This window comes from Phocoena phocoena, chromosome 9 (genome assembly GCF_963924675.1).
Source record: "Phocoena phocoena chromosome 9, mPhoPho1.1, whole genome shotgun sequence".
Lineage (NCBI taxonomy): Eukaryota > Metazoa > Chordata > Mammalia > Artiodactyla > Phocoenidae > Phocoena > Phocoena phocoena.
The window spans coordinates 99,591,430-99,617,166 of record NC_089227.1 but is presented as its reverse complement, the minus strand read 5'-3'; the positions used below and the strand labels follow the sequence as shown (position 1 = coordinate 99,617,166).

At 52.9% G+C, this 25,737-nt stretch overlaps 3 protein-coding genes across 4 annotated transcripts; 1 reads left to right on the top strand and 2 right to left on the bottom strand.

The window, feature by feature from the left end:
• Nucleotides 1-624: 624 nt before the first annotated feature.
• REPIN1 (replication initiator 1) lies at nucleotides 625-4,027 on the bottom strand. 2 transcript variants are annotated; one of them, XM_065884268.1, is made up of 2 exons: nucleotides 3,883-4,027; nucleotides 625-2,339 (listed from the first exon to the last, which is right to left on the bottom strand). In XM_065884268.1, the coding sequence occupies exons 1-2, from the start codon at nucleotides 4,025-4,027 to the stop codon at nucleotides 625-627; spliced, it is 1,860 nt and encodes a 619-aa protein (XP_065740340.1). The 2 variants fall into 2 exon arrangements, with proteins under 2 accessions (XP_065740340.1, XP_065740341.1); XM_065884269.1 differs by having other exon boundaries at nucleotides 625-2,336.
• A 16,879-nt stretch (nucleotides 4,028-20,906) lies between these two features.
• On the top strand, nucleotides 20,907-24,101 carry RARRES2 (retinoic acid receptor responder 2). The gene is made up of 6 exons (XM_065883973.1): nucleotides 20,907-21,037; nucleotides 21,975-22,172; nucleotides 22,373-22,477; nucleotides 23,422-23,517; nucleotides 23,697-23,823; nucleotides 24,021-24,101. The coding sequence occupies exons 2-5, from the start codon at nucleotides 21,999-22,001 to the stop codon at nucleotides 23,811-23,813; spliced, it is 492 nt and encodes a 163-aa protein (XP_065740045.1). The 5' UTR covers nucleotides 20,907-21,037; nucleotides 21,975-21,998; the 3' UTR covers nucleotides 23,814-23,823; nucleotides 24,021-24,101.
• Nucleotides 24,102-24,960: 859 nt separating this feature from the next.
• On the bottom strand, nucleotides 24,961-25,737 carry LRRC61 (leucine rich repeat containing 61). Its single transcript, XM_065884223.1, has one exon. It carries the CDS (start codon nucleotides 25,735-25,737, stop codon nucleotides 24,961-24,963), a length of 777 nt encoding a protein of 258 aa, XP_065740295.1.

Here is a 25,737-nt window from a genome sequence, read left to right as displayed (position 1 = left end):
TGCCCAGGGCAGGGGACTGGATCCTCTGGGAGGAAGGCGAGCCAAGCACTAACAGTAGATGGGTCTCTCCAAACCTGGGTGCCTGTGCAGGGGCAGGACGGAGGGGATGTGGTGAGGCAGGCTGGAGCAGCTCGGCTTCGCCTCCCAGTACTGGAAAAGGCCCAGGTGCCGCCCGAGGCCGGCTGGTTCTCCCAGGTATATCCATCTGGCCCACTTTTCCTCCTGGGCGCTCATTCACTAAGGACTGAACCACACCTACTTCCAAAAAACGAGCTGAAGGAACTCATAACAGACAGAGACATTAAGGCGTTAACACCAGAGGAGAGGGGTCTTCCTGTCCACTGGTGGCCCCTCCGGCCGGAGGGCTCTAAGGGGTGGGTGGAGCTGCTATTGCTACTTTTCCAGGGCGCAGGGCAGTCAGGACTGAACCTTAGCAAACACCAGCTGGAGGCCGGGGTCCCTGCTCTGCAAGTGGACTCCCTGACTGCAGGGGTAGAGGACCCCCCTCTCTAACGGGGCAGGCTCACTTCTCCTCTCCCCTCCCTGCCTACAAGCTGTGGCACAGGGCACAGTATGAATGATGCCCAGGCCCGACCTCCCTCGGCCCCCGCCGCCCCTGCCCCCTCAGACATCATGCTTCTTCTGATGGGCCAGGAGCTTCTCCTCGTCGTCAAAGGTCTGGCCACAGATGGCGCAGCAGAAGGCGCCGTCCCGGATGTGGCTCTTGCGGTGGGTGATGAGGTTGGACTTCTGACTGAAGCTGCGGTCGCAGTCGGGGCAGGCGTAGGGGCGCTCGCCCGTGTGGATGCGCCGATGCGACACCAGGTTGGACTTCTGGCTGAAGGCTTTGCCGCAGTCGGGGCAGACGTAGGGCTTCTCGCCGGTGTGGATGCGCCGGTGTGCGGCCAGGTAGGGCTTGTGGCGGAAAGCTTTCCCACAGTCCGGGCAGACGAAGGGCCGCTCCGGCGCGTGGTCGCGCCGGTGGGCGGCCAGGTGGCTCCCCTGGGAGAAGCGGCGCCCGCACTCCTCACAGGCAAAGGGCCGCTCGCCTGAGTGGACCCGGGAGTGGGCCACCAGGTGGGTCTTCTTGCCGAAGTTCTTCCCGCACTCGGCGCAGGTGAAGGGCCGCTCGCCCGTGTGCTGCCGCTGATGGGCCCGCAGGAAGCGCTCCAGCCGGAAGCTCCGCCCACAGTCCTCGCAGCTGTAGAGAGAGGGCGGGGCCTCCGCCTGGCGGCCGGGGGGCTCCCCTGGGGCCTCCAAAGGCTCCGGGGCCGGCTTCAGCGGGGGCTCCGGGGCCGGCTTCAGCGGGGGCTCCGGGGGGCCGGCGGGAAGCTGGGGGCTCCCCGAGCGGGGGGCACCCTGGGCAGACCCTTCGGAGCGCTTGTGGATCTTGCTGTGCGACAGCAGGTTGGGTTTGTGGCGGAAGCGGCGGCCGCACTCGGTGCACGGGTAGGGCTTCTCGCCCGTGTGGATGCGCCGGTGCGAGGTCAGGTAGGGCTTATTGGTGAAGCGCTTCCCGCACTCAGGGCACTGGTGGGGCCTCTCGCCTGTGTGCACGCGGCGGTGGGCGATCAGGTTGGGCTTGTGGCGGAAGCGCTTCCCACAGCAGGTACACTGGAAGGGGCGGTCGACGGCGTCTCCACCGGGCCGGGGCGCGGTCACCGCAGGACGGCCCCGAGGCCGAGGCCCGAGGGCCTTGGCCGCCGCTTCCTCCAGGGCTTCGGCCACGTGAACCCGCTTGTGAGCAACCAGCTGGTCCCACTGCGCGAAGCTGCGGCCGCAATTGCCGCATATGAAGGGCCGGGCCTCGGGCGCCGGGGGGTGGCAGCGCCGCAAATGGGCCCTAAGCTGCTTTCTCCGCCAGAAGCGTCTCTCGCAGTCGGGACAGGCGATGGGCCGCTTTGCCGCCGAGTGGGCCAGCAGGTGCAGAACCAGGGCCACCCAGCCTCGGAAGCTCTGCCCGCAGAGGTGGCAGGCAAAGCCCAGGTCTGGGGTGGCGGCGGCATGGACCTGGCAGTGCAGTGCCAAGAAAGGGGCGTGGCGGAAGCGACGGCCACACTCGGGACAGGGCAGGGGCAGCCGGGCCTGGCAGCGCCGGGCATGAAGCCAGAGGGCCACCCAGCCCGGGAAGTGCCTTCGACAGTGGGCACAACGATGGGCCCGACCTAGGGCCTGGCTGCCCGACTGGGCCACGGCAGTGCCTTGTGACCTCAGCCCTTGGGGCTCCTTCTCCAGGGTCTGGGGCGACTCCTGGGAGGGCCCAGAAAGGAGTCGCGGCTGGGCGGGGCCCATGGCCACGGGGCCCCTGCAGCGACGTTCCAGCATCGATTCTTCCTCTGCTGGGGGTGGAAAGGCACAGTCACTCTACAGAGCCACACAGCCTGCCCCCAGCTCCTCCCCTGCAGACCCCAGGCCCAAGAGGAGCTCGCCCCTCTCCACTCCTGGAGCCCTGGAATCTAGACTACTAGACTACTCTTCTATTTCCTTGTATTATATGATTTAAATCTTGGGCTTCCAGATACCATTTCAAATATATCTGTCTTTAATTCTTTTTTTTTTTAAGTTGGAAGATATTTAAATTTATTTTTACTTTCCCACATCACTAATCATGGGTATGAGTGGCTTGTTTCTCCATCCGGAAAACATAGCACGATCAAGTTACTATTTTATCCAGTGGAGAACTCAGTCTTTGGGTTAATTAAGTCTTTACTGACCCTGGAAACTACCAGAAAGAAGAACCCTGACACTCCTTGGAATCCCCCTCAGCCCGTGTCTGGCATGGAGTAGACAATCCAGTGCTGGCTGTATGAACATTCCTGCCTTAGGACGGAGCAGAAAACGCAGTCACCTCTCCCTACAGCGCTTTTACGCTTTTCCAAGTATTTCCCTTCTGCCCTCTCCTTATTTCTACTATTTCCTGTTGCCGTATCGGAGCTTCACAGCAACTCAGTGAGGCTGGACCAGAGATATTAAGTTCCCTGTTTCATAGATGGAGCAACGGTGAGGCATAACAGGGTGACGGGACTTGCCCGAGGGCACAGAGTAAACCAACAGCAGAAGCAAGACTAGGGGACAAGTCTTCTAAACTCCCAGGCCAGTGTTCTTTCCTCTAAAATACCTGAGTTTGTAAAGATCTCACAGAAAGAAATTCCAGTGGCCTCTCATTCCTATGATCCTCTCCTGGGCTCTAATCTAATCCAATCTTGGGGAAGGCACTTTGGCCTCCCTAACCTCGGTCTCTCACAGGAGCGGCCTGGAGCGCCAGTGAAAGCGGCTCTTCTCAGGACCAGGAGGGGAACACCGGATGCTACTGCCGGCCCGGCATGACGCCAGGCCACTGCTTGCCCAGACTGTGCCCACATTCTCCCCGCCTGCCCTCCTCCACCCCCACACACAATTAGGCCGTTTCAGGAAGGAGAGTGCTCTTGAATCCCAGGAACGCCCTCGGGGGCGCTCCTGTCTCTGCCTCCCTCGGGTGATAGGGATTATTGGGGCAAGAAAAGGGGAGAGAGGAAGAGACTGTAATCTCTGGCCCCTACCGGTCCTGCCCCAACCCCGCCAGGGGCTGCCCCACATTCGGCTCTTCCAGAGCCTGGGAGCGCAGATTCCTGCAGGGTGGAGTGACGGATAGACTCCTTGGGACCTTCACTGCCTGCTCACAAGTTCCAGACACATCCTCCTCATTTCCGCAGAGCCTGTACTCCTCCCCAGAAGCACAGACATGACTCATTCCCAGCGGTCAGAATGAGCACAGCGAAGACTCCCAGGATGTGAGAACGTGACCCCTTCCCCACAGGCACCCTCCTTCCACCAGGATGGGGAGGCCTGAGCACAGGGGCCATGGAATGGTTCGAGAACCCAACAAAGAAGGCCACACTCTACCCTGCAGGCTGTGGAGCTGGAGATGAGGCTTTTTCCAGCTCCTCCCGGGGATGTTCCTGCGGCTGGAGCGCCTGCTTCCGCCCACACTCTGGTAGTCCCCAGACGTCAGAGAAAACTGCAGCAGTAAAGACACCCCTACCCCCATGGCAGAGCTCAGACCTCTGAGGGCAGAGAGGCCAGCCTTACCTGTGGGGAGGGGAGAAAAAACGTGCGTGAGGCTGTGAGCTCTCCTAGGGCAGTCATCTTTGTGTCCTCGCCAGCCACCCCTCCCCCACCCCTGCCCCACCACCCCCCCGCCTGGCAGAGTGACCTTAATGGATACTGGATTAATAAATGAACGTGCCCCCTTCACCAAGGCAGCACAGGGCCGCGTCTGGGGGTCACTTCCTCCACTGCTAAGGTCACAACATGAATTGTCCAGGCCGATGGCGAAAAGGCCGGCCTATGGCAGGAACTCTGGAATCCCTGCTGGCTCCCCTCCCCCCACCCTCCTCCCAGCAGGAATTCCAGGTCTGTTTCCCAGGGGGCTGCGCAGGCGAGCTCTGGTGACCAGGACTCGGTCAGAATCCGCGGGCGCGTGCTGGGTGGCAAAGGGCCGTGGAGACCCCACACCCGCCTTCTGTATTCGCGCGTGTTCCCCCCGTCCACGTTCGCGGACACACTGCTCCGCGCTCCCCGAGGGGGCCCTTTCCGGTCCCCACGCAGAGCGCAGCTCGCGGAGCCTGTGCGCAGGTGCGCGGACTCGCCCCCCCATTCGGTCCAGCAGTGTGCCCCCCCCCAAACAGCGCGCACTCGGTCACGCGCCCGGCAGGTAGGGCCGCCCCACCACGGGCCTGCGTGGAACCCCGCGTCCTGCCCGGGTCGAACCTCTCTGGCGGGGAGCGCGGAGGCGCGTCGCGCGTCCATGAGGCCGGAAAGCCGGCGCCGGCGGCCGCGCTCCCCACCCCGCCGCGGCGACAGCAGCAGGTTCGAGTTCACCACTGCCAGGCCCGTGCCCAGCCCCCCCGCCGGTTCCCAGCACCACGTGACTACAGGAGCTGCCGAGGGTCAGTCGCGGGCTCGGGCCGGCGGTCGCGGCCGGAGGGCGGGGCGGGCAGCGGGGCCGGCCGCGCGGGATCCCTCCCCCGCCCCCAGCGCCCCCTCGCGGCCCGGGCCCGGGCCGGGGGCTGCCGCCGCGGGCCCGACTCCGTTGCCATGGCGACCACAGCCCGGATTTTCCGGGATGAGCCCGGCTCCAGTTTCCCGACCCTTTGTCCCAACGGAGGACGCACGTCCCTGGGCGACCGCGTGGTCAGCCTGCGGTCCCTCGGCTAGATCCGGCTTCGCTGGCCTAAGCGCTCCTAGCTAGCCCGAGCCTTCGAGAGGGCGCCTCCCACCCCCGGGCCGCCCCCTCGTCTTCTCCTGCCACCTCGACCTTTGGCCGCGCCGCGGAACCTGATACCGCAGGGGCTGAGCCTGGCGGGGGGCGCGGATGACCCGAAAGTCTGCCTTGTGGGTTGTTCAGAGCTGGAGGAAGGAAAGGCCTGATCGGGTGAACTTTGAAACGGGAATGCCCTCGTTTCCAGAAATTAGCGGAGCGCAGGCGTCCCGGCTTCCGCGGCCGCGGGGTTCGGGGCCGGGTCCGGGGCGCAGGGCGGTCCTCGTCCCCGGGGCGTTTCGCTTGGAAACGCACCGCAGCCAGTTGGCGAGTGCGGAGTCAGGTGCGAGTCTTGCGTTCGTGACTCATCGTCTAGCAGGTGGCCTTGGCTTTCCGCACGAAACACTTCCTTGATTTTCCAGGCTTGTACACTTTCACGTACTTTTATGTTTTGCAACACAGGCAACTTTCTAATTATACAATTATTTTAAAGCACAAAATCTGTTGCATTAATAGGAAATGAAATACAAAAATCTCTCATACTTTACCTCCTAGAGTCAATCACACTTAATATCTTAGTATGTATTATCGGGCATTTTTTTTAATGCTTATCTATGCTTGTTTGACGTTATTGGGATAATGCCTTACAAAGATGTATTCTGCCTTTTTCACTGAACAATACTGTGAATTTTCTGACATTTTATTAGATATTCTTTTTTTGATATTCTTTTATAACATGATTCTTAATCGCAGCATAAATGCACATAAATTTCCTACTTTTCTATATCTTTGTGGATTCATGATACAGGAGCTGCCGAGGGTCAGTCGGCATATGCTTTTATTGCATATACTTGATTTAAAAATTCTGGAAGTGGGGAACTGATAGGTCAAAAGCAAAGTATATTTTTCAAATATTTTCTAAACTATCTTCGAGGAAAATTTATTGGTTTTCTTTTGAGAAATGCCCCTTTTTCCATATCCTTGAAAACACAGGCTATTTTTTCAAATTTAATTTAAAGTTGTTATTTCTCATTGTTTTGAATGTTGTTTCTTTAATTACTAGTTAACTGGCTTGTTTTTTCACGTAGTTATTTATTAACTGTTTGTATTTTCTCTTGTGTGAATTTGCTTTTGTCCCTTTGCCCACTTTTCTATTTGTCCCTTTAAAAAAGTTGGGAAATTGATTCCTGCGTATATATCTGAAGAAAACGAAAACATTAATTCAAAAAGGTACATGCACCCCAATGTTCATAACAGCATTATTTACAGTAGCCAAGATACAGAAGCATCCTAAGTGTCCATCAGCAGACAAATGGATAAAGAAGTTGTGGTGTACATATACAGTGGAATACTACTCAGCCATAAAAGAATGAAATGTTGCCATTTGCAACATTGTGAATGGACCTGGAGATATTATCCTTAGTGAAATAAATCAAACAGAGAAAGACAAATGCTGTATGTTATCACTTACATGTCAAATCTAAAAAAAAAAACCAAGCTAGTGAATATAACAAAAAAGAAGCAGACTCACAGATATAGAGAACAAACTAGTGGTTACCAGCAGGGAGAGGGAAGGCAGGAGGGCAAGATAGGAGTAGGGGGTTAAGAGGTATAATCTACAAGAGGTATAAAATAAGCTACAAGGATACATTGTACAGCACAGAGAATATAGCCAATATTTTATAATAACTATAAAAGGAGTATAATCTATAAAAATTTTGAATCACTGTGTTGTACACTTGAAACTAATATGATATTGTAAATCAACAATACCTCAAAAAAAGTTGGGAAATTGGTTTTACAATATTTCACATTGTTTGGGGGGCACTCCTTATACAGTAAAAAGCCTTTTATGGTTTCTGCCTTTGGTGTTATGTTTAGAGCACCCACACCATCCCTCCCCAAATGAAATTTTATGCTTGTATTTTTATCACGGAAAGTAAGTTTTAATATCTAGTAGTGTAAGTACTCCCCCTATGACACAGATTCCTTTTTTCCCCCACAACTTTCTTGGCTAAAATCACTCTCTTATTGCCTCTTGCCTTCTGAGATGGCCCACACTCTGTAGAGAATGTTTCTAAATAAATCTACTTCTTACCTAAAAAATAAAAACTAAAATCACTCATTAATCTTCCAAATGAACTTTAGAATTTCTTGTCAATATTTTAAAATGTTTCTTGTCATTATTTTAAAAATCCACTTGAAGAGATTTAAGATTCATGTCCCTCCGTTTGTTCGGGTCTTATTTTACCTCTCACAGTCAAGTTTTCTTATTTGTAGATTAAATAGTATAACTTTTGTACTTTTCCTGTAATAAAATTTACAAATATGAAAAACACTTCGTCAGATACTTTGTCAGAGTTTTAAGGTTCAGAAAATATGGTAGACTGTATATTGTAGCATGTAGGTCAAGTTTGGTGGTTACAGAAGAATGGATTTTTCTATGAGTGCAATCAAGATATTTGAGTTTTTACCTAAATACTTAGTAATAATAGTTAATATTTAGGGAGTCCTTATTTTCTGTCAGACATGGTGATAAACTTTTCACATACGTATCTCATTTAATCCACTTAACAACCCTAGGAAACACACTCTTCTAGTGCTCATTTTACAAATCAAACAACTGAGACTCAGAGATGTTAAGAAATTTGCCCAACGCCACACAGCTGGATCATGGCTGATAGGAACCTGGCCTCACTTTTCACCACTAAAGTTGTGTCTGGGAAAAGCACCAAGTGCTGAGTCCAGCACAGAGTAATTGTGAAATACCTCTTAGTTCATGGGTAAATGTGGCACATCAGTGCTCCTGGATATAATACATTCCGGCAAGAACCCTCCAGGGGAATTCCTTCACAGACACAAAAAGTGCCTTCATCTGTCTGTCATCGGTCTCTCTGAGCAGAAAGGCTCTTCCCTTAAACAACGCCTTAACTACTCCCCAGTCCCCAGCCCCCACTAGAAGTGTCCTCATGCCCCGTTAGGAATTATCCACCTGCTGTACTTTGCTCTTTTGGCAAAGACAAAGGAAACTAAGTATAGAACGACGGGGCCTTCACTCTGCAGAGAGAAAATGCAAAGGAGTGGTGAGGGATTCCTGAGCCTTTATGCCAGTCAGAAATTCTAGGCCTTGGTATTCAGGACTTCACCCCTCAATATGCCTTAGAGAGGGATGTGGCGAGGGATGGTGCCGTGACCGGCCAAACGGTCAAATGGCCGAGCCTGATGGAGATTGCCTCAGCTTTGACGTGCCTGCAAGAGAAAGATAGGGCTGTACGGGGTCAGGGGCCCACTGGACAGAGGAACTTGAGAGGGGCCCTGGGAGGGTCCCTCTTTCCCTCCAGCAGTGCCTGACCCGCCCCCCACCCCCGACTACTGGATTAGATGGCAAAGTAGGTGGGTTTGCCAGGGGATGAGGGGGACGATGTCTCCAGAAATCCTCTGTGAAGATGTTACTGAACCAAACTTGGGTCCACTCGCCTGCTCAAAAAAACCCAAACTCCCCGATAGGTTTCAGCAAAGCTTTTTTTAAAAAAAATTTGGCCGCACCTCGGGGCATGTGAAACTTTCCTGGCCGGGGATCAAACGCGCGCCCCCTGCAGTGGAAGCACACAGATTCTTAACCACCCGACTGCCAGCGAAGCATTTTTAGAGGCCAGGTGAGGGAGGGGACTCGCAGGGTGTGTGATCAGCTGTGGACAAGTCTCTGGTTGATGGTGGTTAACAGGACGGTGTCACAGGGGTTAACACGATCGATCCTCAGGCTCCAGTAGGTCTGGGAGCTACGTGCTCACGGTCATCAAGTAGTTAAATGCTTGCATTTGGTGGGGATTTTAGCATCTGTAAAGCAACTCAGGAAATGTGCATCAGATACTGTAATCTAGGTACTTCAGGGAGGAGCTAAAGCAGAGGATATGCGGGAGGGGTCTGTCCCGGGAAGGCCCCATAGGGTCCTGCTCGGTTCCGAAACACCCAGGTATTGGTTAGCAGCAGCCTTGTAATCTACAAGAGGGAAAACTGCATCTGTGTCACAGATAGCCTGTGCCTGTCCTCCCCACAGGACTCACTCATAACACCAGCAAATATTTAATCAGTGCCCACCATCTGCTGCTGTGCCAGCTGCTGGACCTGACCGCGAGCCCGACAGAAACGGTGCTGCTGTCTCTCCACAGTGTGGGAGGGTATTGAGAGAAGCTGGTTTAGCGATGGAGGTATCTCTCGGGTTAGTACTTCGTATGAAACAAAACCAAATGCTTGTTGCTAATTTCTGAATGAATGACTAGGGGAGTAAGAGAGAAGAGAGGAAGTCTTCCCTCCAGTGGGAACCGATGTATTACTCACTCCGGCTTCAGACGGCCTCCCCAAGGCGGGTTTGGAACCTCGCACAGAGTCATTCCCAGCGGTGACGGACCGTGCGGGGAGGGGGCAGGAAGCACACGCACGCTGACCTCGGCGGGGCCACGTCTGCAGGGAGAGCCTCGCGCGGGTGCTGTCACCCGTAGGTGCTCACGCAGCCTCGACCCCGGGAGCCCTCCCAGCTGCCCACCTGGAGAGAACGCCCGACTGTCCAAGGCCGGCACCATGGGTGAAAGGAGCCTCTTCAGGAAGAGATCAAAGTGCTCCTCCTTCTGCAGTCCCCAAAATGTCCTTAAATGCAGGAACGTGGCCTGCAGGACGTGGGCAAGAGCAGACACTGTAAAGAAGCCCGAGACGGAGATCAAATGTCACCCCCAACTCTGCTACACAAAACACTTCCGGTGCGTATCTAGTTCCAGGAGTCCGTTTTTTTGTTTGTTTTCTGGGTTTGTTTTTTTTTTGCGGTACGCGGGCCTCTCACTGTCGTGGCCTCTCCCGTTGCGGAGCACAGGCTCCGGACGCGCAGGCGCAGCGGCCACGGCTCACGGGCCCAGCCGCTCCGCGGCACGTGGGATCTTCCCGGACCGGGGCACGAACCCGCGTCCCCTGCATCGGCAGGCGGACTCTCAACCACTGCGCCACCAGGGAAGTCCAGGAGTCCTTTTTTTGGTTTTGTTTTGCTTTTTTATAAATTTATTTATTTTATTTTTATTCATTTCTGGCTGCACTGGGTCTCCGTTGAGGTGCGCGGGCTTCTCATTGTGGTGGCTTCTCTTGTTGCGGAGCACGGGCTCTAGGTGAGCGGGCTTCAGTAGTTGTGTCTCACGGGCTCAGTAGTTGTGGCTCGCGGGCTTAGTTGCTCCGCAGCATGTGGGATCTTCCTGGACCAGGGCATGAACCGTGTCCCCTGCATTGGCAGGCGGATGGATTCTTAACCACTGCGCCACCAGGGAAGCCCCCAGGAGTCTGTTTTTTTGGAAAGGAAAAGAACATAGTGGGTCAAAAGGAAACCAGGTTTCCTGCAGCGAGAGCCTCTCCTGCCACCTGCTGCTCCTGGCCCCTTCTGGCCGCCCGGAGCCTGGCCTCCCGGATCATTTGATCCTTTTAAACAGAGATCAGGTTGCTCACTCCACGTTTTGACGACATAGCAAAGGGCTGCCATGGCCTCTAAGGTTCCGCGTAGTCTGACTGCCTGCCAGCCCCTCCGCGCAGCCACAGAAGCTCCATCCCACCGTAGGGCCTTTGGAGTTGCTGTTTCATCCACCTGGGACGCCCTCCCTCCTGCTCTTTATAGGCAGCACTCCTTCACTTTGTTCAGATTTGGGCTCAAGTATCCTCTCCTCAAAACATGCGCCCCGATGACCTTCTCTCTCCTCCGTACTCCCACCCGGATGAGGAGGTCCCTGATGCCACTGGGACAAATTGCCCCAAACTTAGTGGCCTAAGACAATGCACATTTATTCTCTTATGGTTCTGGATGTCAGAAGCCCCAGAACAGTTTCACTGGGTGGACGTCAAAGTGTCAGCAAGGCCACGTTCCCTGCAGAGGTTCTAAAGGAGAAACTGTTGGCCTGTCTTTTCCAGCTTCTAGAGCTGCCTGCGTGTATTCTGCGTCTCAGGGCTCCCTCCTCCGTCCTCAAAGCCAGGAGGCTAGCATCTTGCTTCAGTTATCACATCTGTCTCTGCCGTAGTCAGATCTCCCTCTGCCTTCCTCTTACGAGGACACCTCTGATTACATTTAGGGGCCACCCAGATAATCCAGGATAATTGTAAGGGAAGATGCAAGTTAAAACTAAGAAAAGTAAGTTTTAATTCTCCCTGGTACAAAAAGGGAAAAACTCTCCCTGCCCTTCCCTAAGAGCATTTTCTTTAGAAAACTTCTAATTGGAAGTTCTTTCTCTGACCCTTTGAGGTGCATGTAAATCTTTTTAAAGCTCACTAAGCCTCTTGCCGGCTTTACAACCCAGAACTGTCTTTCTCGAGGACCTGGGAGCCATCTCTCTGAAATGCAAACATCAAGGGAACAGCGGCCAGTGTCCGCTGCCCGTGGGAGATGGGAGCCTAACTCTCCAGCAGCACCGGGCTCCAGGCTGCAAACCTCCTCCCGTCACCAGGATACAAGAAGTGGATGTTTCCTTTGCATAAAGGCAATTAGCTATCACGGGTGGCTACCCAATTCCAGGCAAATTTAGGGTGAACTCTGTGTGACAAATGGTCAAGTCCTCTTACCCGAGGACTGGCTATGCTTTCCCTGGAGAACACGTGTGCAGTGGGGTCGCATCTGCTGGGCTATAAAATAGGGTGAGGACTTCCCTGGTGGCGAAGTGGTTAAGAATCCGCCTGCCAATGCAGGGGACACGGGTTCGATCCCTGGTCCGGGAAGATCCCACATGCCACGGAGCAACTAAGCCCGTGCGCCACAACTACTGATCCTACACTCTAGGGCCCAGGAGCCACAACTACTGAAGCCCGCGCGCCTAGAGCCCGCGCTCCGCAACAAGAGAAACCACCACAATGAGAAACCCGTGCACGGCAACAAAGAGTAGCCCCTGCTCGCTGCAACTAGAGAAAGCCCACGCGCAACAACGAAGACCCAACGCAGCCAAAAAAAAAATTAGGGTGAAATTTCTTTCTGTCTTTGCCGTCTCTTAGTGCATTGCCTGTGACGTGCATCTCTTTCTGGCACAATGTTTATCCAATAATAAAACTGTTTTCTTTCTCTCCTACCTTTGTGCAGGGCTTTTCTGGGTAGGCAGGAGATTTTCTTTTCAATTTTATTTCCCCGACATAATCTCCCCATCTCAAAATTCTTAGGTTAATTACATCTGCAGTCCTTTTTGCCATATAAAGGAACATTCACGGGTTCTAGGGATTAGGGCCTGAGCAGGGACTAAAGCCTGGACGGGAATTAGAGCCATTATTCAGCCCACCATCCACTCCTACCCCATCACCTTCTAGCCCCCCTACTCAACTTTATTTCTCTTCATAAGTCTTATCACCTACCTGAAATTATTTGGATGTGTATTCAGTTAGATAGTTTTTGTCTAGTTACCCAGCACAATGTAAAGCCACGTGAAGGCAGGGATTGAACTGTCTTTTGTAACCACCGCGTAGCCACAGCCCCTAGAAAGGTGCCAGCCCCTGGCAGGAACTCCATGAGTGTTTGTGGACCAAATGGAAGAGGACATATGAGCTCTTGAGCCCATGGTGAAGCGAGTTGGATTAGACCACTCGGAGTTGCTGAAACAGCAGCCCCAGCCAATTATCAACCAGTGAACTTCAAACCTCCTCCCTCGGCTACTGCTTGTTAAGTAGGCAATGGAGACGGACAGAACTTTTAGTGAGACAGAAAAAAACACTTTTTCTCGCAGAAAAATTCCAATCAGTATGTGAGTGAGGCAAAGAACAAGGAACCTGGGAGAAAACTTCAGTCCATAGCTCTCCCACTGGAAGGGCTCTGATTGTAGGCAGCAGTGCCTTGAACGTACTCCTTTATCTGGAACATTATTGCAGAATAACTGGAGGGCAGGAATCCTCGGGGACCCTCTGGCTCTGAGGGGGACTGACATGGCCAGTCGCAGGCTCAGCAGTGGGGAGGGTGCTCCACGCTCGGGAGACCACGACCACCACCAGCTAGGGGTTTGGTCTTAGGACCACACATTGCCAGGAGAAGCTGCCACAAATCACCTTGGTGTGTCAGCCGAGAGAGAAAGTACTCGCTTTCCCCTAGAAATCGACATTTTTACCCTTTCAAGGTCAAATCTCATCTATGTCTTTTGTACTCCAGACTGGCGTCAGGCTGTCTCTTCTTCAACTAAATTCAAAAGATGGATTTAGAGGCCAGTGTGTATCCGTTCTTGGTTTAAAATCTACTAAAAGCCAAGCTTGATTTGGAAACACAAGACAATTCTAAACAGAATCTCTGTGAACCCGTGATTTAGCAGAAGCAGGTGTATTTTCAAGTGTTTTGTTTCCTGTGAGTGCTATGTGCGGCTGTTTATGAACTCCATCTGTACCTGTTCACCAAATAACAAAAATGCTGCCTCTAACCTTAGCTCATTCCTACCCAGACTCCTCTTGAAAAAAACCACTCGAGGTAGTTGGAGGGATCAGAGTGTAAACCTGGCTTCAACTTGATGCCTTCTGATCAGCTCCAAGATCAAATCCGGGTCACAGTTAGATTTGGTGCCTCCGGAGTTGGCCAGTGAAGTCTCTGATGTTCTCAGAACTGGTTTGCCTTCGCTGTCTCAAAACATGAGAAGAGAGTTTCCCCTTACCAGGATTTCAGGTTTATTTTGGGGGTGTTATTAGAAATTAAAACAATATAGCATTGTTTATATTAAACAATATAGCTATATATATATATTAAAACAATATAGCTATAAAATATAGCAGTTTAACTACTGCTCAGTAACATTCTATTAAGTTACTACATCCAACAAATAATATACCAAGTAAAATTCATTTTAAAAAAGAACACTTGAGGGCTTGCCTGGTGGCGCAGTGGTTGAGAGTCCGCCTGCCGATGCAGGGGACACGGGTTCGTGCCCCGGTCCGGGAAGATCCCACGTGCCGCGGAGCGGCTGGGCCCGTGAGCCATGGCCGCTGAGCCTGCGCGTCCGGAGCCTGTGCTCCGCAACGGGAGAGGCCACAACAGTGAGAGGCCCGCGTACTGCAAAAAAAAAAAAAAGAACACTTGAAAAGTATTTAATTTCAGAGATTTCCTGGCGGTTCAGTGGTTAGGGCTCCGCGCTTCCACTGCCGGGGGCCCAGGTTCAATCCCTGGTCGGGGGAACTAAGATCCCACAAGCCACGCAGCGCGGCCAAAAAACAAACAAAAAAACCCTTTAATTTCATAGTATCTAAACTACCCTATGTGCCTTCCACTGGCTGAGATGCGGCTTATTATCCCTGCTGTGCGCTGGATTACGGTCGTAACAAACATGCATATGATATATGAATACAAAACCACTGCAACAAATTGGCATGATTTATGGGTCAGATGGAGTTAAGAGAAGTTCTTAGGATTAAATCAGGGACCAAAAAGTGATGATAGGCTACCGCAAGTATGTAAGAAAAATAGTTCCACAGCCTTGTTATTTAAAAAAATAGGGAATTGTTAAGGGCAAAGACCTAGCTGGTGCTCACCATCGCCATCTAGTGGTAGATCATGGAGTGCCGTCTAATGGGCTCCTTGGTATCTGTTGGACATTCAGCTTGATATTTGCCTTCTGACCACTGCGATTTAGGAAACTATTTTGCACTCATGAAGCGTCTTTTTAAATGTATTTGATAAAGGTGCAAGTTCCTTTTATTAGTTTGCTGAATTTCCTTTAAAGCCTCATCATAATTGTATGTTACATTAATGGAAAAGTGCATCCACTGATTAAAATCCAAGTTTCATTTCCGGCCACATGAAAACGTTAGCATCCTGATTTCTTATCTCTTCCTTGGAGCTAAATAAGATTCATATGTTTATTCTCAAGAAGGCAATTGTTAGTTTTTCAGCCTAGCACTAGCCATCCTAGCTTTGTTCTTTCGATGACAAAGCACCTGATTATCGTGTCACAGACAAAAACTTGCCTCTTCTGATAATCAGGTTGAGTGCATAGCACCAAGTCTTAGGACGCGGACTCTGCTGGAGACCACAGGCTTTGCTCTGTAAAAGTGGAATCAGGTGAGGGCAATGGCCCAAATGAGAGCAAAAGGGCAAAGTCAAAGCCCCCATGCTAATGATGGCTCTCAGCCCCCTGACCCCACTTGGCACCCAGAACGCAACCAGCCTAGCACTACTCACAAGCAAAAGCTCACAGGACTCTTGGAAAAATTGGACGGCTACAAAGAAAAGACCTATGGATAATACCAACAATGGGGATCATTCAAACAATAACAAAAAATCAGGCTTGCTACCTGATCACCCTAGAGTGCAGCCCGCCGGTTGACAGGGCCCCGGACTTTCCACAAAACTTTCACGTGGGCATTTGAGGAGTGCTTCCGACACGAAAGACCAAAACCATGAACTGAAATAAGGAGCAGATAGAACGTTTTAAAAGAAATCCCATAATCACAGCATGGTATTTTTAAATAGGAAAGAGCTTTTGACACTAAAAAAACACTGAAATTTTAATTTAAAAGTTCAATAAAAGGTATGAAAGATAAGGTCAAGAATATCACATTACTAAAATCAGAAATGAAAGTGGAGACATTACTACTGATCCGACAGAAATAAAAAGTATTATGAGAGTACTACGAACAACTGTATGCCAACAGATTGGATAACAGATGAAATGGACAAATTTCTAGAAACATGAAACCTACCAGGAGTAAATCACAAAGAAATAGAAAATCTGAATAAACCTATAACTGGCAAGGAGATTGAGTCAGTAATCAAAAATATCCCAACGAAGAAAAGCCCAGGACCAGATGGCTTCACTGGTGAATTTTATCAAACATTTTAAAGAAGTAATATGAATTATTCTCAAACTTTTCCAAAATATTGAAGAGGAGGGAACACTTCCTAAATAATTCTGTGAAGCCAGCATTGCCCTGATACCAAAGCCAGAAAAAAAAAACAAGACTGCAAGAAAACTATAGACCAATATCCCTTATGAACATTGATGCAAAAGAAAAAACCTCAACAAAATATTAGTAAACAAAATTCAGCAGCTCTTAGACGGATTATACACTATGACCAAGTGAGATTTATTCTTGGTACTTTCAAGATATTTCAACATATTAAAACCCACCAATTTAATAAACCACAATAACAGAATGAAGAAAAAATATACATGGGGAATTACCAGGCGGTCCAATGGTTAGGACTCTGCGCTTTCACTGTGGAGGGCTCAGGTTCAATCCCTGGTCAGGGAACTAAGATCCCACAAGCCTTGCGTGCAGCGTGGCCAAAAAACAAACAAAAACAAACAAACAAAACAAAATCCACATGGTCATCTCAACTGAAGCAGAAAAAGCATTTGACACAATTCAATACCCTTTCATGATAAAACCACTCAACAAACCAGTAATAGAGGGAAACTACCTCAACTTAATAAAAGCCATATTTGAGAAACCCATAGTGAACGTCATACTCAAATGGCAAAAAACTGAAAGCTTTTCCTCTAAGATCAGGAACAAGGCACGGCTGTCTGTTTTTACCATTTCTATTCAACAAAGTACTGGAAGTTCTAGCCAGAGCAACTGGACAACAGAAGCAATAAACAGATAAGCTGAACGTCAAGAAAATTGAAAACCTTTGTGCATCAAAGTACACTATGAACAGAGTGAAAAAGCAACCCACAGAATGGGAGAGAGTATTTGCAAATCCTATATCTGATAGGAACTAACATCCAAAATATATAAAGAGCTCCTACGACTCAACAACAAACAAGTTAAAGTATGGTCAAAGGAGTTTCATAGTGATTTCTCCAAAGAAGGTATACGAATGGCCAAAGAGCACAAAAGAGTAACCAAAAGGAACAGGAAGATTTGAAAAAGAAGCAAATAGAATGTCTAGAAAATTTTTAATGGAATCTAAAATTTAATAGAATGATTAAAAGCAGATTACACATAACTGAAGCAGAAATTAGTACACCTGGTAAATAATGAATGAAAGATTTAACCAGAATGCAGCACGTAGAATAAAGAGATGAAAAATAAAAAAATACAGAAGGGATTAGGAGATAAGGAAGCTAGAGTGAGAGGGTCTAACAAGCATCTGATCAAAATTTCAGAAGGAAATATTAGGGAGAACGTGGGAAAGGAACTTATAAGGCATAATTCAGAGAGTTCCCCGGATTTTTGTTTTGTTTTGTTTTGTTTTGCGGTACGCGGGCCTCTCACTGTTGTGGCCTCTCCCGTTACGGAGCACAGGCTCCGGACACACAGGCTCAGCGGCCATGGCTCACGGGCCTAGCCGCTCCGCGGCATGTGGGATCTTCCCGGACCGGGGCACGAACCCGTGTCCCCTACATCGGCAGGCGGACTCTCAACCACTGCGCCACCACGGAAGCCCTCCCAGGTTTTAAAAACAAGAGTGTGTGGAACTTCCCTGTGGTCCAGTGGTCAAGACTTCGCCTTCCAATGCATGGGGCTGCTGGTTCGATCCTTGGTTGGGGAGCTAAGACTCCATATGCCTCGCGGCCGAAAAAACCAAAACATAAAACAGAAGCAATATTGTAACAAATTCAATAAAGACTTTAAAAAATGCTCCACGTCAAAAAATAAATAAATTAAATAAATAAAAAGAAAAATGTGAACTCAGAATCCTTTAGAGTAATTCTTCAGGCGGAAACCTGGAATTCCCTCCTGATACCCCTCTCCGTGGAGCCCACGTTTGGTCTATCACCAAACCCTTTTACTTCCCAGGCGCTCCACTTATCCGCCTGCTTTGCTTCATCTTTACTGCCCCCATTTCTGCCACGTTCATTGACAACTGCCTTTGTCTCCGACAGAGGGCGTCCTGCACCTGGACATGTCCCCTCTCGTCCACTCTCTACGTACTTGCCAGGGTGAGTTTTCAAAAATGCTGTTTGTTTTGTGATTTTTAAACTTCTAAAAACGAATTTTACACTTTAAGCCACAAATTACCCAGACGGTATGAAATTGTAAAAATACGAAGGGCATGCAGTTTCCTCACTCCCCTTTACCTCAGCCAGACAGTTCCTCTCCTCAGAGGCAACCGTTGCTACAAGTTTTTTGTTTTTCCTTCTAGAAATAGCCCACGCATTTATGAACATATATAGACACCACGGTTCATAATGAGCACTTGACATGTGGCCAGTGTGACTGAGGTGTTGGAATTTTCAAACAAGAGACCGACGTTTCCCACATTGCTTCATTCCACTGAATACTGAAAATATTTGGGCTCGCTTTTCTGAACGGACTCTGTGCAAGTGTCATGGACACAGTTGTTAAAATTGTTCGGTACTTAAGTGCAAATACTATAACATCAGCAGTCTAGGGGACTATTGAAAGGAGTAGGAGACCATGAATTTAAGAAGCTTTTCGTTGCCAACACTCATTGGTTGAGTCATGGAAGGGTTTTACTAAGGTTTACTGCACTAACGCCAAGATTTTCTTTTCTTTTTTTTTTTTTTACTCCAAGATTTTCTTGAAACAAAAAAGAATGTTAACCAAATATTCAGCAAAGATTTTAAATGTCAGTGTAAGTTTTCTCACCAATATCACACCACGTATGATCAAGGTACATCTGAAGCTCCAAAGAAAGGAAAAGTTCCTTTGTGTCCTGTCCAGACAAATATAAGAATTTCAAATTAAATCTTTTACTGATAGAGATCAATAATTATGACTTTGCATACTTTTCTCACATGAATCAATACGTAAAGGGTTTTAATTACAGTAGACAGCGTGATGTAAAGTGGCTGCAAAATTTACAAGAAAAATTTGAAGAATAGTTTGTCGATTTGATACATTTATAGTTGCTTTTGAATTCATGCAATATTCTTCTGAATTTATGTCAATTATACTGAGTTGATACAAAAAGTAGTGAATGTACCTAACTCAGACAGGTGTAGTTTTGAAAGTGATATGCTTTTGCTTCAAGGTCAAATTGATTCTCTGAAAAAACATACACTGGTTTGTCTCTGTGGCAGCAAATATTAAAGGAAAATGTTTTGGGTGCTCAGTTCGGTTATTGGAAAACTTTGCCAGAACGACTCGGATATGTGAATCTCCACTTTCAACTGTGATGCCCGGGAATATCATTAACCACTACTAAGTAGCTAAGTGCTGTCACCGCTCCCCTGGGTTGGGGTGTGTCACCTGGTGCTGAGCTCATGAATGTGCGTTAAGTAGCCCCTTCACATGTCCCCACCCGTGACTGCCCTGCAGTGTGGTTGCCCGCCCCTCACATTCCTTTCACCCAAAGGGAAATTTGTCTCGCTGTGTGACCTACACTGTATTTGCACCCAGCCCCCATCCTCCTTCCTTGCCAGCTGCCACCAAGCCTCCCTTGCTCCCCCAGGCCTCATACGGCCCCTACCAAAGGCAGGAGGACTTCTGTCCCAGCTTGTCCTCAGCTCAAAGTTTTCTCTGGTCACCCACCCCCAGGACGTCTCCCAGCACGAGGCCCTGGGCTGGGAAATGTGTTCTGCATGCCTATTGTCTCTCTAGCCCCCACCCGGGAAGCTCCTGGAGAACAAAGACCCCAGCTCTCATCTCTGCTTAATGATTGTCGACAGCTCACAGATGGGACTGAAATGTTGATGGTGGGATTTCAGCCACCAGAGCTGGCTAATTGAAGCCAAGGATCTTTCTGGCGCCCCCAGAGCACACTGCAAAGGAAGCTTTCAGCTCCACGTGGAGAATCCTGGCAGGCGTACATAGGGAAGGGAAGAAAAAGTTGTGCCATTTCTATTCAACAAAGTACTGGAAGTTCTAGCCAGAGCAACTGGACAACAGAAGCAATAAACAGATAAGCTGAACGTCAAGAAAATTGAAAACCTTTGTGCATCAAAGTACACTATGAAAAGTACACTATCAAAGTACACTATCAAAGTACACTATGGTCATCTGTCACTTTCCACTTTGCTCATTTAATCCTCAAAACAACCCCTAAAGGTAGGGTCTCTGACCCCCCCTCACAAAGAAGGGAGCAGAAGTTCCAGGGATTTGGGCAGTTAAATGAGGTCCTCGCTGCGGGAGATCAGCCCTGGTGACTGACACACCAAGTCCCAGAGCTTGTTCTTATTTGCTCAGGACCAGCAGGAGTCGGGACCCCTGTCTTCCCTGACTCCCCATCAGCCTTATGAATCCCACCTCACCCTTCACCACATGAGACACTGCAGTCTGTCGCCACCATGGGTGGGACGTGATCCTTCACGACTGGACATGTTTGCTGGTGTTGGAGGTGGTGAGACACCAGAGTCACCTCTGAAGGAGACACCTTCCCTCTCAGAGCGGCTTTAGGGCGCGGGAAGCAGGGGGAGAGATCAAATGACTCCTCAAGGTCTCATGTGGTTTTGAGGATGTCTGTGTTTCTGGCAAGAATTTCCTGAAATCAGTGTCTCGGGGACGCTAGGGACTGGTCGCCCGGGAAGGGCCTAAGGAAAGGGCAGCCCTACCTGGGGGGCAGGGCAGTCCCACATCCCGCTGCGAAGAGGCCTGGCCAGCCGAGCAGAGCCGAGCAGAGCCGAGCAGAGCCGAGCAGGCCAACAGCTGGGGCTCCTCTGCGGGGGCAGCGGGAGGAGAGGGGAGGGGAGGGTGGGATGGGGAGGGCGGGCGGTCCTAGCAGGGGGGGGCGGGGGGAGGAGCCTCGGCTGCTGGGAGCTGGAGGGGCCCAGGAGGTGGGAGGGGAGGAGATGGGGGCCGACCCGAGAGACGCCGGAGGGGGTGCCGGGAAGAGGCTGACAGCCTGGCCGGGAGTAGGCCTCGGCCGTGGCCTCGGGAGGGGAAGCATAGGAGAGACCCCAAGGCGCAAGAAAGGAGGTGAGGGGGGAAGAATGGCAGGACAGCTGGAAGGGAGGATGGGGCGGGCAAAGGGCGCAGCTCCAAAGGGCAAGATTGGGCAACTTGTCTGTGAGCCCTCTCTTCAAGGCAAGACCCTGGTAGCTTTTCACTGCGGGGGTCTCAGTTTCCACATCTGTGGCTTTCTGGTCCCAAGAAGACTGTACAGGCAGAGTTCCTGGGGAGGGTCCAGCCCTCAGGAGACCCCAGTCATGGATTGGGGGGGGCGGGATCAGAGGGCTGGGAGAGGGCTGGTGGCGAAAGCTCCAGAAAAAACAGCGAGGGAGGAAGGGTCTGCTCTGGAAAGAAAGCCCTGGTGGGGCCGAGGAGAGGCCCGCCATTTCTGGGGTGGGGGGCTCGGAGGGCCAAGGGCACCGGGCCATTTCAGCACAGGGAGGGTTAAGCGTCCTCCCACTTCCCACCCGCTCTGGGCCCCTCTCTCGCGTTTACGTCCTCCCCAAATATTCAGCCTCCAGCTGGCCTCCATTCTGGGCCTGCCCCTCCCCACCTCCAGTGAGGGGGGGGCGCATGCTGAGGGTCAGGGCCCGGGACCCCACAGAGCCAACAGTCTGGGGACTGGGGTCAGAGAGAATGGGAGAGAAGATGGGCCAGAAAAGCGGGGGAGGGCTGGAGGGGGCAACAGTGCTGCCCCCAAGGCTGGCCTGAGGACCACAGCCAACTCAGCACCTACCCAGGACAGGGCCAAAGCCACCCTGAGCTGGACCTGGGAACAGTGGGGGCAGGGGAGGGGCGGGGAAGGGCCAGGGGAATACCAGGGGAATCTCTGCAAAGCGCCACTCCCTGTCCCTGCACCTCTGCCCAGAGCTCTACCAGATGTGGTCCCCAAGCCACAGGGCCCGGGAGTTGGTGGCTCCGCGGGCTAGCACATGAGCTGAGGATCCACACATACCCTTTGCAGGGTCAGGGTGACTAAAGGGAAGCCATGTGGCAGCTGCTGCTCCCGCTGGCCCTGTGGCCGGGCGTGATGGGCTTGGGCAGGGATGAGCTCACGGCGGCCCAGCACCGGGGCCTGCAGGTGGCCCTGGAGGAGTTCCACAAGCACCCGCCCGTGCAGTGGGCCTTCCGGGAGACCAGTGTGGACAGTGCCATGGACACGGTGAGCGGCACCCCAGGGAGGGGAGGGGGATGGTCGGCACGTTCCCAGAGGCGCCCAGCTCTCCAGAGAAGGGCCAGCCAGCCCAGCCATCTCCTGGGATGTGCTGTCTCACGGTGTGGGGGAGGGAGGAGGGACAGGTCACGTCCAGGAAGGGCGCTGCCTGCTCGGCTGACTGCTGGCCTTCCTCTGTCTGTGGGTAGCCCTTCCCGGCCGGGACCTTTGTGAGGCTGGAGTTTAAGCTCCAGCAGACGAACTGCCGGAAGAAGGACTGGAAGAAAGCTGAGTGCAAGGTCAAGCCCAGCGGGGTGAGTGAAGGCACGTGCGTGTGACAGGGCATGCGCTCAGCGCGGGGGTGTGCGACTGGGGTTCAGTAGGAGATCCAGCGAGAAGCCTCAGGTTGGAGACCCCAGGGCGGAGCAGCCTCCCTGGCAGCTGACTTGCCTGTCTCGGCTGGTGGTTGTGATGGTTGCAGGTGGGCTGGGGGCCTGGACGGGCAGGAGGGGGGACGGCGGGCGGCGGCTGGGCTGCCCCCGAGGACGCGTGCTCTTCAGAGTGGGTCCACCTTCCATGCCATCCAATTTCCTCTCTCAGGCTTCGTGTCACCGGTGTAAGAAGGCCATGGTATGGGCTTCGGGTGGTCCCCACCTTAGGCCTGGTGAATGCCCCATTTCCTGTGTGTTTTCAAGTAGAGATGGCCCAGCCCCGGCTGATTCCTAACAGGGCTTGATTGTCATCAGCCACCTTGGGGGCAAAGTCACTGCCACGGGGGCGATCCTGGGGCCGGGAACGCAACCATCTGGTGTCCAGTCTCAGCTCTGCCAACCACCAGCCCTGTTACTTCCCAGGTTCTTTGAAGGCCTCAGTTTCCTCCATCTGTTAAGGGAGGGGCTGGATTATACTAGTGGTTTTCTAGACTTTTATACCAGGACCATTGTGCTCAAATCTTACAAGAAAATACAAATAAATATAACAGATGACAGCAGAGCAGCTCAGGTGGAAGTCAGGTGGGGAGAACCCACCTGGACAAGGAGTCCCACCTGCACACACTCACTCAGGGTTCATAGAAAACTGCAGGATGGTCTGACTTCCGAAATTTCCCGGTCTGAGAGTGGGCTGAGCCTGGAACCACCTGGCCTGCCAGGGGAACCCCCATTGTACACTGCCCCCCAGCTCCCACTCTCACCCTCGGGGCCGCAGGCCTCCCCTCACTCACCCGTTTCCTCTCTGGGCTCTATGCGCCCCTCGCCAGAGAAAGCGGAAATGCCTGGCCTGCATCAAGCTGGACCCTGAAGATAAAGTCCTGGGCCGGATGGTCCACTGCCCCATAGAAACACAGGTTCAACGGGTAAGAGCGCTCGGAGGAGGGAGCAGAGGTTGGGGAGGGAGCTGGTGGACAGAAACTGGGCCTGTGGGAGAGGTCGGAGGCGGAAGCCTGCATGGAGGGGCGAGGAGGGCTCTGGGCCTGGGGGATGGGGGCGTGGAGGGGGCACAGCCTGAGCAGTGCGGCTGCTGCAGGAGCTGCAGGAGCTGCAGGAGCGCCAGGAGGCCCAGTGCAGGAGGGCGGAGCGCGCCGGCGAGGACCCTCACGGCCACTACTTCCCCGGGCAGTTCGCCTTCTTCAAAGCCTTGCCCCCCAGCTGAGGCCTGACTGGTAGGTGGCCTGCCAGGAAGGAGGGAGGAAGGAAGAGGCAGAGGACAGCCAGGTGGGGCAGGGATGGAGAGGAGGCTGGAGCTGCGGCTGGGCTGCGGGAGGCAGGAGGAGAGGGGCTGGGAGCCTGAAGACAGCTGGGACGGGGCCCAAACAGCCCCCGACATACCCAGTCTTAGTTTCTCTTCCCTTCCCTCTAGAATTTCACCCGGCTTCCTGGAAGCAGCGTGAGGGAGGTTAACAAGTGAAAGCCCGCCCTCCCTTCTCTGCGCCCAGGGAGGACTGTCCCATTGTCCCTAATAAAAGTGCTCTAGAGCTGCGTTCTCTCCTCCCCTCGCATTCCCTCCCTCCCTCCTGAGAGCAGCGGGAGGAAAGGGCCCCAGTGCTCCAGCCTCACGGGGAGGAAGCAAAGCCCGGAGAGGGTGAGGGCGAGGGCGAGCACGATGCCTCCCATCAGAAGGACACCCAGTAAGCTGTGTGCTCCTCCTTCCCCAGGAAAGGCCAGAGGCAGCGGGAACCCAGGCTCGTTTTCAGGGGCCCACGCCGGGGAAAACGAAGCACGCCCACACGCAATGACAGGCAGAGATGCAAATTAAAACACGAGTATTTAATGGGGATTGGCACGGGTGGGCATGACAGTGGAGCCTTCAGGGAGACCCGGGACTGGGGGGCACAGCACAGGGTCACGTGGACAGGCCAACCTGGAAGATGCGGCTTCCACGCCCCGAGCTCTGCCGCGTCCTCTCCCAGGACGGGCTGGGCAGGAGGCTCGCCATCCCTGCCTCTCACCTTTAGCCTTAGGACCAAGCAGCTTTATTCCACTAAGCCTCAGGCTCAGGCAGCCAGGAGTGGCAGCAGCTATGGACACGAGGAGGCCAGGCCTCCTCCCAGGAGCACAGCATAGGTGCAGAACAGCCTCACACGGTGCCAGCTGCCTGAGGAGGGTCTAAGGGAGCTGTGTCCCTGATGGATGGGTGGGGAATTTTCTGAGGGAGGTGTGATAGGGAGGGGGGCTGCTCTTAGGCAAGGGGGCCCATAAGACGCCCGTGTGCAGGGCCAGTGGCCGGCATGATGAAACCATGAAGAAAAGCAGGGAGGCCACAGCGTGCCAACCCCAAGGGCCACGGCCACAGGGCGCATTCAAAAGACAAAGGAGGTGGCGCGGGCAGGGCTGAGCGCCTGCTCGGCCTGGGCCAGGCTGTCCCTGGCCTGGCGGTCCAGGTCGTGGCACTCCTGCAGCGTGTCCTGGAACTGGCGGCAGGCCTCCTCCAGGATGGAGCTGCTGCGCGTGGGCCAAGACTCCCAGTAGCCGGGCTCCACCCAGGGCTGGGCCTCCACGGCTCGCGGGCCGGAGCTGGAGCCGGGGCGCAAGGAACTGTCCAGGTCCCGGCACAGCTGGTAGAAGTCACTGCCGCGCCCGCTCACGCGCTCGCCGTCGATGACCTTCAGGCCGGGCAGCAGCTCTCGGACCGAGGCCCAGTAGGAGGGGCTGGCGCACAGCGGGTTGCTGAGCCGGGCCGAGGGGTCGCGGAGCCGCAGGCGCTCCAGGCCGGGCAGCGCCGCCAGACACTGCAGCTGCCCGGGGCCGGCCAGCAGGTTGCCCGCGGCGTTGAGACTCTGCAGGTTCTCACAGGCAGCCAGGGGCTCCAGCCCCGTCAGCCGGTTGTTGGCCACGTTGAGCACGGCCAGCTGGCGCAGGGAGGCCAGCGGGCCCAGCTGGGTGAGCGCGTTGCCCGAAAGGTCCAGCCACTCGAGGCCCAAGCACTCCCCCAGGCAGCCCAGGTCCACCAGCCCCAGGCCCTGCAGCTTCAGCAGCAGGATGGACTCCAGGGCGAACTCACCTGAGCGCGCCTTGAGCAGCTGAGGGGTGACGCGCACCCCGTCGGCCTCTCCCGACTTCTCACCCCGAGGCTCCAT